Below are 18,658 nucleotides of genomic sequence, written 5' to 3' on the forward strand. Positions count from 1 at the left end.
CATCTCTTCTCGTGCTCCTGGGAAAACAAACAAATAAATTAGATGTGATTTTAAATAAAAAGAAAATGAACCATCACACAGGAATATTTCAAGGAGATGTAAAGTTAAAAAAAAAAATGTCTATTGAAGTATGTTGGTAGGGTAGTAATTTGTATGTCAAAGGTTTTTTTTTTTTTTTTTTACTATTTCAAACATTTAACCCTGTTGTGACCTTGATCTTGGTTGGATCAATTCCAAAATATTCACTACGCTATCGGTATTACACTGACGTTACTCTATGATCTAAGCTTTAAAACAGCTTTTAAAAAGAAATAAATACATAAATATATTTTAAAAATCAAAATGTGGCTACAGCCAACCTGCTAAGCATACAAAATACTTTATTTAGACAATATACCTGATAAACCTTTGACCTCTGCCCTGTAAACCCATCCCAAAGAATCACTGTTCCTTCATAGTCACTGCTGGCCAGAAGGTTCTTGTGGTAGCTACTCCAGCTGATACAGCTGAGGAAGGAAAGAGGGGAAAAGCAATAGAGTGTGTAGTGATGCATGTCATTCAAATATGTTTTGACAATGAACCTAAAATATTTTTATATAAACCAAAATAAATTGTTGCACCTTATTTTGGAGTTGCAGGTCATTTCATTGACAGGATAATGAATGTCCACAGCATCCTGGATGACTGTCCCATACTCAAAAACTTTAATTTTCTTGGTGACACCAGCAATGGCGAAATAATCACAGTCACGGTCAAACTCAATGCTGCAAAAAGATTATACAAATGTTAAGTGTTACACAAGACAAATGTGTATTGATGTTGCTTTACTTGCTATCTGCCTCATCTTTTGTGGATAACAAATGTTCAGCATTATAATGCTAATTCAATTGTGCATGTTATTCAATGCAGCATGGCTACTTGGACCAAGTTTTAATTTACTGACTGCATCTTAAAGCTTTGATTTGGTAGTGTGCGAGATATATTTATTTAGTTATATAAAATGATGCCTTTTATTTTATAAGTGTACCAGTTCCTTTTCTAACACCACAATAATTCACAAGTGGAATTGTGTTCAATCCTCATCCCCTTTCCTCCATATTTAAAAGTAATATGGCCAAATAGCAAACTTTTCCTTTGTATGTCTGCACATATGGTGGCATTGACAAATAAAAACCTTAAATCTTGCCAACCGAAGCATATGGTAACATTTTGTTTTTAATGGTAGCTTAAGTATAAGTGTATGTAGGCCTGGCAAAAGTGTGAAAAAAACACCTAGTCTTTTATCGCTTTTGAGACTTGTGCATGTTCCTTTTGTTTAGATGCAACAAACTAAGTAAAAGGGAACACAAATATTGGACAGTGAAAAACTGGAAGGAAGTTCTGTGGAGAGATGAGTCCAAATTTGACAATTTTGGCTCTAAAAGAAGAACTTATGTAAGACAAAAGATGTTAGCAGACTGTCTCACCACCACAGTCAAACCTGGATGTGGAAGCTTAATAGTTTGGGGATGTTTCGGAGAAGCGAACAATGGAGATTTATTCAGAGTAAAAGGAATACTAAAACAATTTAGCTACCATTCCATGTAATTGTTTATGTAATATTTATTTTACACTTTTATTTCTGGGAACATATCTAATTATTAAAGTTTTACTACTTATTTTCTGATAATGCTACCTGCTGATGTAATGCATATAAAAAAATACCTACCTAGAAACAATACTAGAACCATTATAGAGGTCACTCGCATAAGACAGAGTGGCCAGAGGGCGTACAGAGTTGTAGCGTGTGAATTTGGAGAGACACTCCATGAAGTCGTCTAGCTGATTAACAGTTCTGCTGTCATCTGTAAAAAATATGTACAAGCTTACATTTAAACACTGCACATTTTCACATTCACTGTTGTCACATAACTGAGATGGCATATGAAGACACACGAACGTCTAAAACAAAAAGTGTCTACAGGCTGGAACGCTATGTTAGCAGCCGTTAGCCAACCTGTCGTTAGCAGCTAGAAAATCACTCTTTACAAACATAGTAAGCAGAAAAGAAAGGAATCTCAAAAGATACAACACATCAAAACTTGAGGTGAATGGGCCACGACAAAAGAAAGCAACAGCTGGTTCCACTCCTGTTAAGCAAGAAGAAGAATCTTAAACTATGTGTCATAGTTGTGCCCATAATAGACGCAGATTCTTGTACTTGCCTGACAAGAAGTGGGACCCCTTGTGGTCTTCTGCCCATTTACTTCAAAATTCGATATTTTGTGCGAGTGATTACTTGAAAGTTATTCCTACGAGCTAAATCCAATCTAGCCATTTTTCTTCGATCTTCCATCAACAAGGCACTCAACATTTTTTTTTTAAACACAGTTTGTGTGGCAAACTCAATACTACTGTGTGTGGAAAAACCCAGAAGATTATCAGTTCCCTAAAACACTCATACCAGCCCTTTTAGTACAAACAACCTTGACACTGTTAAACTCACAGAGAGACACACTTCTTCCTTAGTTCTGATGTTTGACGCAAACGTTAACTAAACTGTAACTGCATTTGACAAAGATTTTTATTTTTAACATAAATAAGCCGCACGTGTCTACACTGAAACTAATGAACTTTACACAGGCTTAAACGAAAAACACTAAATGCAATATGTTGCGCTTCTATTAGGAGCATAGAGGTATTTTGGGAATAGCATGCCACTGCATTTTCCGGTATTGCTGCGTGTGTGGAGACCGATGATTATGACCTTATTATTTTCTGATGTGCATTTCTAAGTTTCTTTGACTAACCCATAACGCTGTTGCCAAGAAAAATAAAAAAGCATGAGTTTTGGAAACCTGTCTGTGCTTATATGATTTCTGTTGCAACTGGAGTTAGTGAGCTCTCCCTTCACCCTGACTCATTAATGTACGAGTTTTCCGAGGTACGAGCGGTCACTCGGTCGATTGTTACGCGAGCAAAAAATTGAGGTACGAGCCCGAGACGCCGCTGCTAGATGGCGAAGCAAAGCCAGAAAGCGAAGGTTGTGACGAAAATTAAGATAAGCAAAGAAGAAAAAGTAAAAAAAACGGAACGAATTAAACTCATAGGTCAAGGTATCACTGTATTTCTCTGGAAAGTTTATCTTTTGTCATCGTCGTGTGCCACAAGTTTTTCTCCCGATGTCGTGCAGCTCAGAACACAGGTGAAGTGCGTTTTTTCGTTTCCGTTCTGAAATTTAATTGGTCTAATGTTAAAAAAAAGTAGCGGCTTATAGTCCCGAACATACGGTAGATAACTGTGTGTTAACTTGCACATTCACATACACTATAATTGATATTTGAAATTTGGTATTTTCAGAAGAATTTACAGCTTTGGGTTGTCTTGGCTGTTCCAATGAGCTTTGCACATGATGTTTGATTTGATTTTCATATTTCTTCCTTTGTTCAATTTTTCCAAATTAGAACGTTGATTTGTGAACAGCAATTTTCAGGTAATGTCCTGGATTTTCAATTGAATTTAAGTCTGGCCTTTAATTCAGTCATCCCAAAACAGACCCTCTTTTTTTCCAACCTATTCCAAAGCAAGTCTGCTGAAGCTAATGAAGCTAATGATGTCTGCACAGCATTGTAGCTGGCCTCTCGGACACTTCTCGCACTCTTTTCCTTCTTGACCGGGCATTCAGTTTGGCCTGAACTTGTTAGTATCTTGGTTGTGCCATGGATTTTCCATGTTGCTATAATAGATTTTACAGAGCTCATAGGAAGGTTCAAAGCACTGCTTCTCTAGTTATAAGCTTTCCAGCTTTTTTCTTCCTAACAACCTCATCTCAAAGCTTTAGGGACACCTCTTTAGTCTTAAAAACAGCAGGACTGATTTGATCTGCAGGTGTAGCTGTAAGAACTCCCAAATTCAGTGGTATTAATTATGCAAGCATACAACTGGACACAGGTGGAACTGGATTGAGCACATGTTTAATTTGTTTACCATACTCAGTGAGCTCTCAAAGATACATACTAGTCTTAATTTAGATTAGGAAACTTTTCATTCAAGCATTTTATTTTAGTTTTTTATAAAAAATATATCCTGAATGCAAATCCAGTTTTCTGAACCTTTTGAATGTATAGATTTATGTATAAAATTGTATTTAAAATTCAAAGAAATGTGGAGCTTTACAAAATATTCATGCTCACCTGTGATTCGTGACATCCTGTTGGAAAAGTAGCACTGCTCCAGGTCTTCAAAGTGTGCTGTTAACCTCTTTCTCCGAGAGGCCAGAGTGCTGTTGTATGATGTCTGTCTTTTACCCTTTTTAGACATATTTTACAAAACATAATAGTCAGATTTTTCATTGAAAAAAATATTTTGTGGTGAACACAAGTGTGCTACTCTCAAAATTTAACAACACAATACGGACATGAAGACTTTGTGTTACCTGTGAGCTTCCTCCAAACTGGGGAGGCTGAATATACTCTGATGGCTCAATGATGCTACAGCTGGAAAAAAAGTATTTTGTATTAGTGGCAGATTAGTTTTTACTTGGCTAAGTTGTGTAAATTTGTGCAAAAATTTTTTTTTTGATGGTCACGTATGAGTATGAACATCAGGTGTCTCCCTGTTCCCTGACAAAACCAGCCTGCATGTTCACGTGACCAACAGGGCTCTAATTCGCCTTACCTGGGGGCAGGAGAGTGCGTCTCTCCAAACTGGGGAACAGTGCTGTCCAAGTTGGGGTCCATATCAATAACTGGTGGGTACAGCCCACTCATATCCTGAAAAGAGTCAGAGATACAGTCCCTGGCTATAAGCTTACAAATATTACTATACTACCAAAAAAAAAAAAAAGTCATTACATGTGCTGGTTCAATTTACCTGAACACTCTTTATGTCCTCTTCCAGAAAGTTTAGTTCTTTCTGTAATTGCTCCAGTTGCTATAAAAGAAAATAACAATGTTATGTCTCCTCTTAAATTTCTGTTATGTTTGAAAAATAATAGAAGTGCTGTATGTGATATACAAACAACCTCTCGCTTATTCCTTCTGGCTTCTTTTAAGAACTCCATTAGAATTTGACGCTGAGCTGCTTGCGATTCCTAAAGAAGCAAACACATGCATGAAACCCATGGAAACTTACATCAGACAAACTATCTATAACAGAGGAACAAGGTAACTCTGTAATAAACAGTAAGTTCAATGCTAAAGGCAAAAAAAGCTTTAAATTTAAAGATAGGGCTTTACCAAAGCAATTAAGACTCAAAAGCTAAGAATCTCTGTTTGGATTCTGTGACAAGGAAAAATACATATTGTTTGTATGATAAATGCTAATGTTTAGTGATGGGTATTTCCCTAAATTGTCTAAGTTGCAAAACCCAATTTTTCGTCAGAGCAATAAAGTGTGTTGTAACAGTGTGTTGTAAGCATGTTGTAAGTGTAACATAGAGCAAAACTTCCCACAACACTTTTTTGTGTAGACAATTTCTTAATATTCTTTTGCAAAAAATAAATATATTGTGATATATATAATTTCCAGATATGTATATTTCCAAATAATGATTTATTTAAGAAGGCAGGGTCTCGTCTCTTCTTCGTAACAAGGTGCATGTGCAGTGTTATATACCAAAAGAATAAGCGTGAATTTAAAATGAAATGAAAAGCTGGTAGTGTTACACCACTTGTGTGGTGACTGTTAAGATACCAATTTGTCCATTTTACCACCAACTAATAAGGTCATGCAGTCAGATATCCCTGACTGTAGTCTAGTAGAACATTTTAAAATGGCCTGGTTAAACAAAAACCCACATCAGACAGAAAAAAGATCAGTCAAATCAATTTTGGCTGTTTTAAAAAGTCATGCCAACCGCTTCAAGCTGCTTCTTTTTCTGCACCAGCAGTTCTAACATGTAGTTGACGTTTGCTAGATCCAGATGCTCCTGATCTGTGCCAAGAACATCTTGGAAAAACTGCCATTTGGTTCCATTCTATAAAGACAGCACATTAATTAAAGCATATAACGTTACTTAAATACAGAATAATGCGTTTCAGATTTTTATTTATGAAGATTTTGGTTTCCTAATGATTATTTCAGTTTTCAGTAGTTTTCTCTGACTACAAAAATTACAGTGTATACAGTATATGTCTAAAAGAAACTCCACACAAAAACTGTTTCACACTTACAGGGTGGTCCCGTTTTAGTCGCTTCTCTTCAGATCTCTGTTTCTGCTTGAGGATCAGCTCATTAACTGCAAAACAGAAAAATAAATGATGCAACATCCATGCTAAACTACTGCTCTAATAGCCTCCCACTGTCTTTAAGTTAATCACAATGAGCAAAACCACATATTTCATGGCAGTAAACATGGGTGTGGCAGCCTCGGCGAATATGGTGAAAAATTTGGAAACTACGGTATAGGGTTACTTTTTTGCATGCATTTCTGCTTCCACCTTTAAAGTCTACACAATGGTGCATTCATCATTTCAAAACTATTATTTAGACTGTCTAAACCTGAATCTATTAGACTTATGCCAGAGACAAGAAAACCACACTGCTATACTGTGTGAGATTTAAAAAATAAATACATGAGTTAGAATAATTATGAGTTTCATTAAATTAATATTTTTCCATAACCTTCTCTACACAGCCACTGCAGAGGGACTTTTTGAACACACTGTATTAGTACTTTTATGTAATATGGCAATTACCGTAATTTCCGGACTATTAAACAGACCCAAATATAAGCCGCAACCACTGAATTTTACAAACATTTTTATTTTGAACATAAATATGCCGCACCTGTCTATAAGCCACATTGAAACTAATGAACTTTACACAGGCTTTAATGAAAGACAGTGTCTGCTACACGGCTTGTATCTAAACAGTAGCCTACCAAGAAAGTCACTGTTCACTGTCTTCCTCCTTCCTTTCACAACAATTTCTCTCAGGAGTTTTTTTTTTTGGCATCGTCGTGCGTTTAAAAATCACCATCGGTGAAGCTTTTCTCCCGATGCCGTGCAGCTCAGAACACAGGTGAAGTGCGTTTTTTCATGCCTGGTTGTTTTCAGCGTGATGAATGATTCACATTTCCTGTAGACAGTCCGAGTAAGCGACAGGTCAAATGTCAGAGAAACCTCATCCATATTTATGAGGTGGTGCGGCCCGATTCAGTGAGAGCACATCTGATTTAATATAAAGAGTTTCATTGGTTCACCTGAACCTGTTCAGCAATTTCATTGGTCTAATGTTATGGGGTTCAGTTTTTTGGCTTGAAGTTTGTGAAACCGGGAAAAACCCAGGAAAAATCCATAAATTAGCCGCTTCATTGTTTAAGCCGCGGGGTTCAAAGGGTGGGGAAAAAAAGTAGCGGCTTATAGTCCGGAAAATACGGTAAATGCACTAAATGGGTTTAGTTTTCACAGATATTATTTTATGCAATAAAATTTTTCTAAAAAAGGAAAATAATTACTTGTTTATTTTGAGAGACACATTATCTACTCTCTGTTATTTAGTATTGCTCTTAAAAACAGAAAAAAGTTCTTATCCAATAATCAATAATGGAATAATCGTTAGACTACTTGATTACTAAAATAATTGATAACAGCAGCCCTAATCCTGTCCATGCATAAGGCAGGGTTATTTCTACATCATTTAAATTAGAAATGTCAAAGCATGTTATAGGCAGGTAATACTACATTTGTCAAAATCCTTAATTTTTCATCATTTATGGATATGTGGCCTTTGCCAAAATTCAGCTGCTTGTTATTTAAAAGTTTCTGAGATATATGCAAACTGTCTTTGTACCTGTCTAAACTGACATGGATTTTTACAAGTAATACACTGCTTTTCAAGTCTGGGATGAATGTAATACAATGGAAACCTGACAGAAGCAGCCGTAGCTGTTGGTGTAATAACCCTCAAAGCTTGTTAATATACAGAAGGTATTTTTGAAATCGAGCTGCATTACACACATAGTGGATGAGATCTGTTATAGACTTGGCTGCTAGTATTAATGTTTATTAGGTTGATGATTTAGCATGCACAGATGACAGGCAACCTTTTCTGAATTACAATTAGGCAGCTGTGTGATAACATAGTGAAGCAGTGGAAAATACATTTCGTTGATGCTATCTTCAACCTCCTGGTTGACAGAAAAATATGCTGGATTCTAGAGTTTAGACTCAAAGGGCAGAAAAGCATGCATAAATGACTTGCTAATTCGATTAATTATTAGCCCTTATGAATGCACATAACTAGAAAACTAGAGGTCATATGTTAGATGCTAATTTCTAGGTTAATCAGTTTCTGGGCAACTTGAGTCTGGAACAGGGAGCATACTGAAGCTTTTATTTCTCCAGGAATAAATGTAGTTTTGTTTTCTTGCAACAGGGAGTACACATATGATGACAAATCATAAATGTCACTTTGAGGAAAACAGGAATTTTGTGTAGAGATCAAAAAGAATAGTTAACTAAAAGGAGAGAATGCTATATTAATACAGAAAAGTAGTCAAATTAGATGGGTCCACTTTAATACAGCAATATTATACATAATGCAAATAGAATGCATGGAAATGTCCAAGCATTCTGTTTAAATCTTTTTAAAACAAAAATCAACCCAAAAGCCATTATGCATACTGACATTGTCGCTAAACCGTTGAACATGGCAACACTGAAGACTAGGCGAGATCTAGGACACATCCGATGCATTATCATTTACACTACAAATGTATTTTTAACACTGGTCCTAAACCATCTCCAGCTCCAAAAGCAAACTAAAGCAGATCACAAGATGCCTTTTATAATATTCACACGAGAGGAGGGGAAGAGTAAAATATAAATGTTCTATACACACACACACACACACACACACACACACACACACACACACACACACACAGTAATCCCTCACTTTTCTCACGGAATTGCATTTGCCACATAACTAATTTGTTTTGCTGATTTTCCCAGTCTCTCGCGGACCAAAAAACGAATAGAAAACTGTTTTTTCATGGAGTTTTATGTATGTGTTATGGTTATGTTGTGGTGTAGTTTAACAAATTTCTATTGTGTAAACTGTTTAACTTCGGGACAGTCTCACTGAGAGCAAAAAATTAGAGCATGAAGACAAAATTCTTGTAAATGGTTTAAAGTAATTATGGTGTTTTAAATTATGTATATTATCAGGACACCAAACTGAACTTCTGCTATGTTTCCATGTTTTAATTGACAGATGTGTGCGGTGTTTTTGGAACATAAATCTCTGCTCCATTACCACAGTAGATGGCAGTAAGGCTCTACTTAAGAATGCGATCTGCCAATAAAAAAGAAGAAGAAGAAGAATCATGGTAGTTTTGGGTGTTTGATTTGAGACTTGGCTCATCAGTAAAACCATCGTTTAGTCATTCAAAATGATTTTTTTGCTGGAGGTTATTATTATTTTTTTATAGCCTGGTACAGATAGTAGGTTGCGAATAAATGTGTTGCATTGAAGGTTTTAATTTGGCTTTTTATATATTTTGTTAATTTATATTTTTCATAAAAATGTTCAAACAGAAATGTGTGCTGCATTAATCACACGTTAATAAAATTAGTGCAGTTAAAATTGATTTGCGGTAAAGTGTTCTCTCTCTTTTATTTATATATACACATACACACACACACACACACACACACACACACACACACACACACAGTAAAGAGTAAGAGAAGTACTTACCTAAGAAGTTGGGGTACAACTGATCCACATTATCAATAATGTAATTACATTTGGGGCACCTGTTGCTGTCCTCTAAACTCCTTCGTATACATTTGTAACTAGAGGTAAAAAGGCAAGAATGAACTTTACATCATCAATTCTAAAGGTCAAATATCAGCAACTTTATGCTTTCAATACATAAAAATGTAAAGAATCCAACATTTGAAAAAGTCTCACCAGAAACTGTGACCGCATTTAGTCATATGTGCTTCCTCTATCATGTCGAAACATATGGGACTGAAACAGAGATGTTAAGAGGAAGTACTTAACTTTCATCCACAATGAAAACTTACAAAAAATAAAATAAAAACATGACTGGTCTTTGATCACGATATATCAGTTAAAATCAATCAGAAATGATGTGGCATGCAAATAAACCAATAAATAATTCCCTGAACATAACCCACTGGAGAAGTCGCAGACAATAAACAAAATGATCCGATCAGTAATATTTTTCAATAGTAAGAATGTTTAATACACAATCTGGTTCCAAAACTCCCATTTCTAATGTTTACACATAGTGGAATCAGATTGTGATTAAATGTGTAAAGGAGCTTTTTGACTTGTCACATGTACATTACAGCAGAGTAAAATTCTTTCTTCACACCCTATTAAATAGGGTTAATGCTGGATAATCGTTTCTGACTAAGTGAAAATAATTAAAAGTAATAAAATAAAGTAGAGCAGACTGAGCATGAGCCCAGGCAGTGGTCAGATCTCTGACACTTCGCTCCATAATGTCAGTGGTTTTAGTAAATCTCTGAAAAGGCTATAAACCTGAAAACGCATGCTGTAACTGAAATAATGGGGGGGAAAAAAGATCATATATTGGGACAAGAGAAGATTTTGTTTCTATATTATAAGTCTGCAGTAGGTGATGAGGAGTTGAGCTACAGTAGTTCCGTAGCTGCTGCTACTCACCATACAAAATCATTACTCTTATCCTCATAAGGGTTAATAAGGCCGTTATGGAGAGGTCTTTTCTTGCTGTAGTTGCTACCGGATAAACTGGGTCTCTGTGTACCCAGGAGCTGCACCTCGCTCCCTGAGCCGACACTTCGCGAAGAAATGCCATTGCCATTAGCATTAGCGCTGCTCCCTCCGCTATTAGCAACGGCAGCGGTGGCGGTGCTGCCTGAGCTCGTTCCTGGTGCAGTTCCCGGTGGAGTTCCCGACGCAGGAACGGGTTGCTGTTGCTGCCGGCAGCCTGACATCGCTCTTCAAGTCGCCCCTGAAACTCCTTTCCAAGGCCCGTCCGTAGCTTAAAGCCGCGCTGCCTGTTAGCTTCCCCAGGCGCTTTCACCGCATCCGGGCGGCTAATGCTGGTTAGCTTAGCTGCTTTTATCTTTTAGCCAGTTGACGCACGAAAACTAAGGGCACATTTAATTGCTACCACGAAACGCCGCTTTTCCTCCTTCAATAAATTTAGAGGAGGGGGAAAAGCAGCAACGAATCCGAATCGCGTTGAGAGAAAACCCGAGCATTTGTTACTACGATATTTGTTGACAAGCTGAAGTTTTTTTTTAATACATTTCAATCCACCGCAGAAGTACAAGTTCAACCCAAACAGGCAGCACACACATGATTCTGTTGCCACCTTGTGGTCTGGAGCGGGATTTTAGTGGGTTCTGTAGTCACAGGAAAAGCCCGGGAACCTATTTCACTGCATTTTTTTTTCTGAGGGAAAAATCTTCGACCTTGCATTATATCAGCAGTGCATTTCAAACTTAGGCCTTCAGTAGTGTCTTAAATCGCAATGAACAACATTCATTCAACAAGTCTCCTTTCACTGCTGCCACGGCTGTGCTGCTGGCATAATATCATCTCTAGCAGAAGCATTGATATTAACCTCGTAAATGATCCCAATGTGTATTTTCCATGCATCGCGTTTTTTCCTGGGTATTTCAAATGTAGGCAAATTGTGTGTTTTTATGTCAATTTTACAGTAAAGAAGATGTTCATGAAAAAATTTAAGAACTGTGTTCTCATGATGTCCAGCTTTTCCGTTTTTTAAGTATCTCTGTGACCAAATCGAATTTTTCTCCTTTGTTAGCTATTGTGGGATGAAAACACAGCTATTACATTTACACAAATATATTTGAGCTTGTGCAATTTGCTACAGGTTTGCAAGCTCTAACTAGTGCACTCTATGACCATCCAATGAAAATACATGAAAATGGTGACATTATTGTATGCCTGCTAAATCGCCCCGGTGTCGCCATCTAGAAATCTGATTGGTTAAAGCAACAGCTTCATTGATATGTATTTTATGCTACAAGTGCCCACACTACTGATTCTAAAGGCTACATGGCAGATTTTGACGTGATGTGATGCGATGGCTGAAATATGATTGATAGCAACCATAACTTAAACTTACACTTCAGCGCATGCATGAATGCTATGGAATATGAAGAATAAGGCACTGGAAATCATTAAATACATATTCATGAAAAATAATATGTTAAAATATGTCAAAAGTCAGAAGGAGTTGCTTGCCCACCATTACATTATACGGAGGCCAGACATGTTTTGCATGCCATTTTCTCCTGTTTAAGTGTGTTTAAACTTAACACATAAAATGCTCAAACCAAGTATCTTATTTAACCTTAAGAGTCTTGACATTCATATAACAATATGGCTTCCTACCTGAAAAGACTGCCATATCAGGTAATTATATAGAAAATACTCCATGCACACTTGATTTTTACCCCACAAGACTCACTGATTGGTTCTCTTCTGCCTCAATAGCCACTCTCACATTTTTTCATACCATTGCTATTCAGATGACACACAACTAATCCTCTACTTTACTTTTCTTAAACACTCATGTTTCCACTAGGGTCTCAGATTGTTTGACAGATAAAGACCTGAAATATAATCTCAGCAAAATTTAACTCATTTCAAGAGATGCATCTCTATTTCTGGACAACTCTCAGCTCTTACCATCCTTCATTGTATGCAACTCTGAGGTAACATAATATAATATAATAATAAGCATTACATAGTTTCTTATGGTATTTCTGTTTTCATTATGACTTAAGATCAAACATTATCTTATGTAATTTTCAAATTTAATAAAAATAGATATGTTTATTTAATTTAATTTAATTTAATACACTGGATAACTGCCAGAAATTATGATAATTGCCTGGGTATGTTTTTGTGCATATATTTACAGATGTGGACATGCATGTAAAAACAAGAAAAAGTTACATATAACATGGTAATTGATATAAACATATTTAAACAATATAAATATAAATAACAAGTGGTTTTTCCATAAGTGCAGGGGCTGGATTGCAAATTGTCCAAATATATCACTTACTTTTTACCCAACTACTGTTTCAAAGTCTCTTACAGAACAAACTCCAAGATCTAAACCAGTTTTGCTTTAAAGCCACACATTCCACAAAGACTGCCCTTTTGGCTGTCACTGAGAAACTACATGTTGCTCTATCAGCCAACCTGTCATCTGTACTCGTCCTCCTAGACCTTTCAGCAGCATTCGACAGTCAACCATAAGACTACCCTCAGGAGCCGTGGCATCCATGTTAACCCCACACTTCTTGTTGCCTTCTGCCTTGCTTGTTGTCTGCTTCATAGGCTAGCTTATGTCTGTGGTGCATGATAGCTGGGAAATTTACACCAATGATAGTTCAAAAAAGCTGCACAATAAGAAGAAATAGATTGATGGGCTGAAAATGATGTACAATGAGAAGAAAAAATATTGATCATTTTACCAGATAGATTAAAACTAAAGTATTGAGCCAGGTTCGTAAATCTAAGAATTAGAAAATTCAGATATTTGCGTAAAAAAGATTTAATAAGTGAAAATAAAAAGTTAAGTAAAGTACTAATACCATAAAAATCGACTTAAGTACAGTGACAAAGTATTTGTACTTCATTAATTTCCACCTCTGATGCACAGTAGTTGCAGTACAATTTTTTCACCTGATAATATACGAGACATGTTTCCCAGGGGCTCATGCATTTAGGAGTGTCTCTTGAGGCTGCCATCCTCAAACTGCATTTGCTCTCTGTGGTGTTGGAAACATGAAAATATGCATCGCACAAATCCACTGACATATTATAAGCCTAAACCTACGAAAGTAATCTTTTGATTTTGGCTGTAAAACATTGCTCCCTAACCTGTGGCTGCCCCTTACCTACGAACTAAATTAGGGAACATGACACACAGCAACAAAGACTGTGCCAAACACGCTTGGTTCCATGTAGCCATATTGCATTCTAACCTGCGTATGCAATTTCTAGTACTAGTTCTAGAGTTTCGATTAGATACACCAAAAAGAAATGTATTGCTTTAGATTGGATTAATTGCTCCAGTATAAGCAGTATAATGGCTAACACACTGTATGTGCCATTCAGTGGGTAGTTTCATTATACCTCACAATCACCAGTGCTTAGGTGGCATTTATCAAGTGTCAAAGTAAGCCATAAAGCGTAGGTCAACCACATTGTAAGGTTAATATCATTTGCAAATTGGCCACTCCCATTTAAGTAAAAAATTACTCCATGTATATTGTGTATATGTGTGTTGTTTAGCCAGATAAGCACAAATACACACATATAAGCTGGTGTATACAATGCATAGTTGAGAATCACCATATGTTTCCTGTTCAACTTTCTTTCTCTTTCATAATCATACCTTGCTCCAGCAAAAAAAAAAAAAAAAAGTAAAATGGCATTACATTAGGAAGTATCTAAAGGTAAGGACCAGCTACCTGAATCCCACTTGAAAGGACCAAAAACTATTTTTTTTTTTCCAAATCATCAGAAAAATGCAGCATAACCACATTTACCTGACAAAAAGACAGCTTATATAGCTTCATCCACTGGACTGGATCTGGTGCTTCCTTTAGTAAACTCAGTCAATGGGCTGAAAACTAGACACAAACCCATTAGGGCTCCAGTAAGTCACAATTATTAATGTTTAATTAATTTGGGGAAGTACCTTCCCATAGCAAAGGGGAAGGCTAGGTACCTTTCAACCATCCAGTTTCACTCTTTTTTGGGTTTGTTGTAAATGCCTGTAAAGGTTCTCAGAACTGCTTTCAGATGTTGCAATACCATTGTCAATCATTACTGTTAAATTATTTTATCATCTAAATAAGCAGTAACATATATACTGTGCATGTAGAATATTCTGAGACATTGAAATGTTTTTGGTGCACCAAACAAACTGAAACTTATAAGGATGTAAGCTGGTCGAAAAAGTTGCAATTTTTAAAATTAATATTGGAGTCAAGGACTATATTGGAGCCAATACCCCCTGTTTAATCCAGTGCTGAATAAAATCAAGCTTTGTCTAATTGATCAAGCAGCTGATGTGTGGCATTTGGAAGGCATACATTTTAGATATTGCATTTTCTTATCTAAGGTCTACAAAAAACTGGACCCGTCAGCTTTGGTCAGCAAAACCATAGGGCTGCTACAATTACTATTGCACTCACTTACTTCTATGCTTATTCTCGCCTTGGTTTTATTGTTCTTGTTTTTAAATTAATGACTGGAAAAGCCATTTTTTCTCTACAAAGTTTATGTTAACAGACAGAGGTAAAAACTATTTGGAAGTTCTTCTTGACATTCTGTGCTTTTTAGGACTCATACAATCCACTCAGGACAAAGGGAACGAATAAGCCTTGGTGTTTTTTTAAAGCAACTCTGGGGTCCATTCAATTGTCACAAGAACTTTAAGAAAAATGGACACAAGGAATTTAGTACCCCAATTTGTCATGTGACCTTAAAGGGCCCTTGCCACTTTGTAAGTAGTTTAGTGCTTAATGTATTCAGTAATACAAGCAGTGATGTAAGTACCATGTCTAAGCCCCCAATACACAATTAAGAGTGCCTTTTTTTGGACCTAATGAAAATTCCCCTGGAATTTTCAAATGGAACTATAATGGTGGATAGGTCTTCACTACATGTTTTCGATCCATAAAATTACTGACATAAGTATTAGCATGTCTATTCCATTTATCCTCCGTATTATCTTCAGAGTAATTCAAAGGAATTTTTTTCCAGTGCCTCTCTTCGAATAATTTTTTGAGGGACTGAGGTTTGCAGTGTCTGGAAACACGTCTCTCTGACAGACTTAAGGACTGTCCATTTGAAACTCAGATACTCCAGTTGCATCTTTGGCAAAAGCTGCTGGCACCAAGCTATGTTTCTCCCAAAAACAAGCTGTAGGAGTCAGTAAGGCCAATAATCCTCATGCTGCCATACTCTCAAAATGCTCATTGAATGCCTCCCAATCATCCATTGTTGAGCATGCAGTGTGGGATGGAGACAGTTCGAGAGCTGGAGATGCAGAAGGCTGGAGCAGCTTCTTTCAAGGGACTTTATTATATCAGCAAGTAGAGAGTCTTCCATGGTGACATCTAAATTGTCCTTGATCATGGGTTTTGGAGGTCATGTTGTTGAGCATGCAGTGTGGGATGGAGAGAGTTTGAGATCTGGAGATGTGGAAGGCTGGATCAGCTTCTTTCAAGGGACTTTATGATATCAGAAAGTAAAGTTTTCTATGGTGACATCTAAATTGTCCTTGATCATGAGTTTTGGCACCACTGTAGAACCTGGTTTGTATAATTTAGGAGAAAGACTCAGGAGGCAGGTAGAATTTCAGCAGAGTTCCAGTCTCACTTTTGTTTTGCAGCAGTAATTTTCAGCAAGGTCACGATGATTCTCTGTATGTAAGTGTGTTTGTTTATGTGTAAGCTCCATCAGGTCTGACACTAGTGCTCTTTTTTTTGCACATAACAAACTTGCGTGAGTAGGTTAGTGGTAATAAGACAGCAGAGAGAAATGTCTCCAGTTACCTATTTCCACTTCACACAAAATCACATGGTAGAAGAGAGTTTTAAACAATGTACATGTTGCAACACATTTCATACATGCAAACCTTCATACATATTTTGAAGAGCACTGATAATAGCAATTGCATATGTGCTGATAATAGACTTATCCTTCCTGAGATTCTTTCTTTGTGCAGTAGGGGGCATCAGTATCTATAGAAAAGCTTACAGCTCATCATTAGTTGCCGGCATTTAAGCTTCATAAGGTATGGTCTTTTTACCGTAATAAAAAAAGTGGTCAGTGAAAGATATACAGTATGTATTGATTAATAAACAGACCACAAAAACTATTAGATTTAATTAGTGTAAGACGCCACAAAACACAACAGTTATTACAGGTATATAACATGTTATTGATTATCTTTAGCCAGGTTATTGTAACTCAGTAACAAATTTCATAAAATAACAAATTCCCCAACCAATTTTAAACAAGAGTAAGTAGCAAATCCTTTGCTGTGCCTAACTTATACAGTATGTTTGCGTTTTAACAGAAAATGTTTTCTTAATTTCAGTTTAACAGAAAACTGAAATTAAGAATCAAGTTCAATGTCTCTTCATGTGGTATTTATTTGAGCAAAACTATGCTATTTCTATTTTAGCTCTGGCTCACGTCCCAAAGGATGGCATAAAAAGACCCTGATAAGTTATTTTGAAGAAGCACAAGCCAGTTGTGTCTCAGAAATTAGTTCACCAGCTTTGCCATTTAAACATCTAAATATATATTGTTACATGTTAAAATTTAGACCAGATCTTATTTTTAACAGAAGGCTAATTTACTTAAAATGCTTAATAAACTAAGATTATGTTAGGAAGTAAGAACTGGTCTCTAGAAGGGTTTTAGCTTGTTAGTATTTATAGATGGGAATGTTGGAAATGTTTTGGAGACCAGCTATTCAAAAACCTGTAAACATAAATGTAAACTGTACGGTAGGAAGATTCACATTTAACAAATCCATTATCACCTTACATTCTCATTCTTACGTGATTACTGTACAACTCCTCACAAGCACATCAAAAATATATTTCTTATTAAAAAGTCCTGAGACATTTGTGGTGTAAATTAATTGGCAGAGAAAATAATGACTGCTGCCAGAAAATAAAAAAATATAGGTGAATATTTTCTGTGACTGTGGATTTCCTACAAAAATTAAATAGATGAGGTTATAGATTATGCCAAGTAACCATGAATGAGAGTATGAATGCAGAAAAATACTTCAAATCATACTCAAATCATCTAGACGTTTAACAAACTGCTTCTCGTTTTGGAAGAATCCAAAAACTCTTTAGTAGAAATCAAGAATCTTTCAGAATCTTAATAATTAATTAGTTTTAAACAAAACAATGAATTAAAAAAAATGAGTGTAAAAGATAATTACTTGCTAATTTTATTTGAACACTAAGTAACACTTGAACCGACTATATGATTTAACTTACACAGTTACATAAAAAAAGAGAGCTATGGAATGACATGCTGAATCTGTATTACATGAATGTTAATTAGTAAATTGTGGATAGTGTTGCAGCGGGTAATTTTCCTCACAGCTCTCAGGTGTCTAGTTCGGGTTTTTGTCTGGACGGTGTTTTGCGTTTACTTCCTCTGTCATTTTGGATTTTCCTTTGGATATTATCCAAAAATATTTTAGTACTATAGATGAACTAGCAACACTAAAATGCTTCTGGATGTGAATGTGTAAGTGCATGTCCAGGATGTATTCCTGCCCCATGCACACTCTCTCTGTCAAGCCACACATGCTCTTAGATACTCTTAACCCCAACATTAACACTTTCTGGTCTCTGGACCTGCGTGATCCATCCTTATACCCTAGAGTTTTAATCAGTTGGAAACTACTTGCTGCTGAGGATAGATCGACATAGACAGCCAAAAGAACACTTGAGATTACCATTCTACTTAAACCATAAAGATTTCTTTGGACCGCAGTTATAAACTTTTGAAGGTTAAGGCATTGGGCTCTGGATCGGAATGTCATAATCGGAATGTCAGGAGTTCAAAGCCCTTGAGCAAATCACTTAACCCTCAAATGCTCAGTTGTCAGCTAGTCTGT

The 18,658-nt window shown here is 36.3% G+C and overlaps 1 protein-coding gene across 1 annotated transcript in view; it reads right to left on the reverse strand.

The window, feature by feature from the left end:
• Positions 1-11,300, reverse strand: part of cop1 (COP1 E3 ubiquitin ligase) — a 16,648-nt gene extending 5,348 nt beyond the window's left edge. The window contains exons 1-14 of the mRNA XM_046852268.1: positions 10,645-11,300; positions 9,901-9,960; positions 9,685-9,782; positions 6,153-6,217; positions 5,837-5,956; positions 5,003-5,071; positions 4,852-4,911; positions 4,657-4,751; positions 4,415-4,475; positions 4,173-4,287; positions 1,709-1,844; positions 621-764; positions 398-506; positions 1-17 (exon numbers count right to left, since the gene is read on the reverse strand). The exon at positions 1-17 is cut by the window's left edge and continues 65 nt beyond it. Coding sequence (XP_046708224.1) covers positions 1-17; positions 398-506; positions 621-764; positions 1,709-1,844; positions 4,173-4,287; positions 4,415-4,475; positions 4,657-4,751; positions 4,852-4,911; positions 5,003-5,071; positions 5,837-5,956; positions 6,153-6,217; positions 9,685-9,782; positions 9,901-9,960; positions 10,645-10,937 — 1,442 coding nt within the window. The 5' untranslated portion in view covers positions 10,938-11,300. The remainder of the gene's footprint in view (positions 18-397; positions 507-620; positions 765-1,708; positions 1,845-4,172; positions 4,288-4,414; positions 4,476-4,656; positions 4,752-4,851; positions 4,912-5,002; positions 5,072-5,836; positions 5,957-6,152; positions 6,218-9,684; positions 9,783-9,900; positions 9,961-10,644) is intronic.
• Positions 11,301-18,658: the final 7,358 nt, after the last annotated feature.

This window comes from Silurus meridionalis, chromosome 6, assembly GCF_014805685.1.
Source record: "Silurus meridionalis isolate SWU-2019-XX chromosome 6, ASM1480568v1, whole genome shotgun sequence".
In the NCBI taxonomy this organism is placed as follows: Eukaryota; Metazoa; Chordata; class Actinopteri; order Siluriformes; family Siluridae; genus Silurus; species Silurus meridionalis.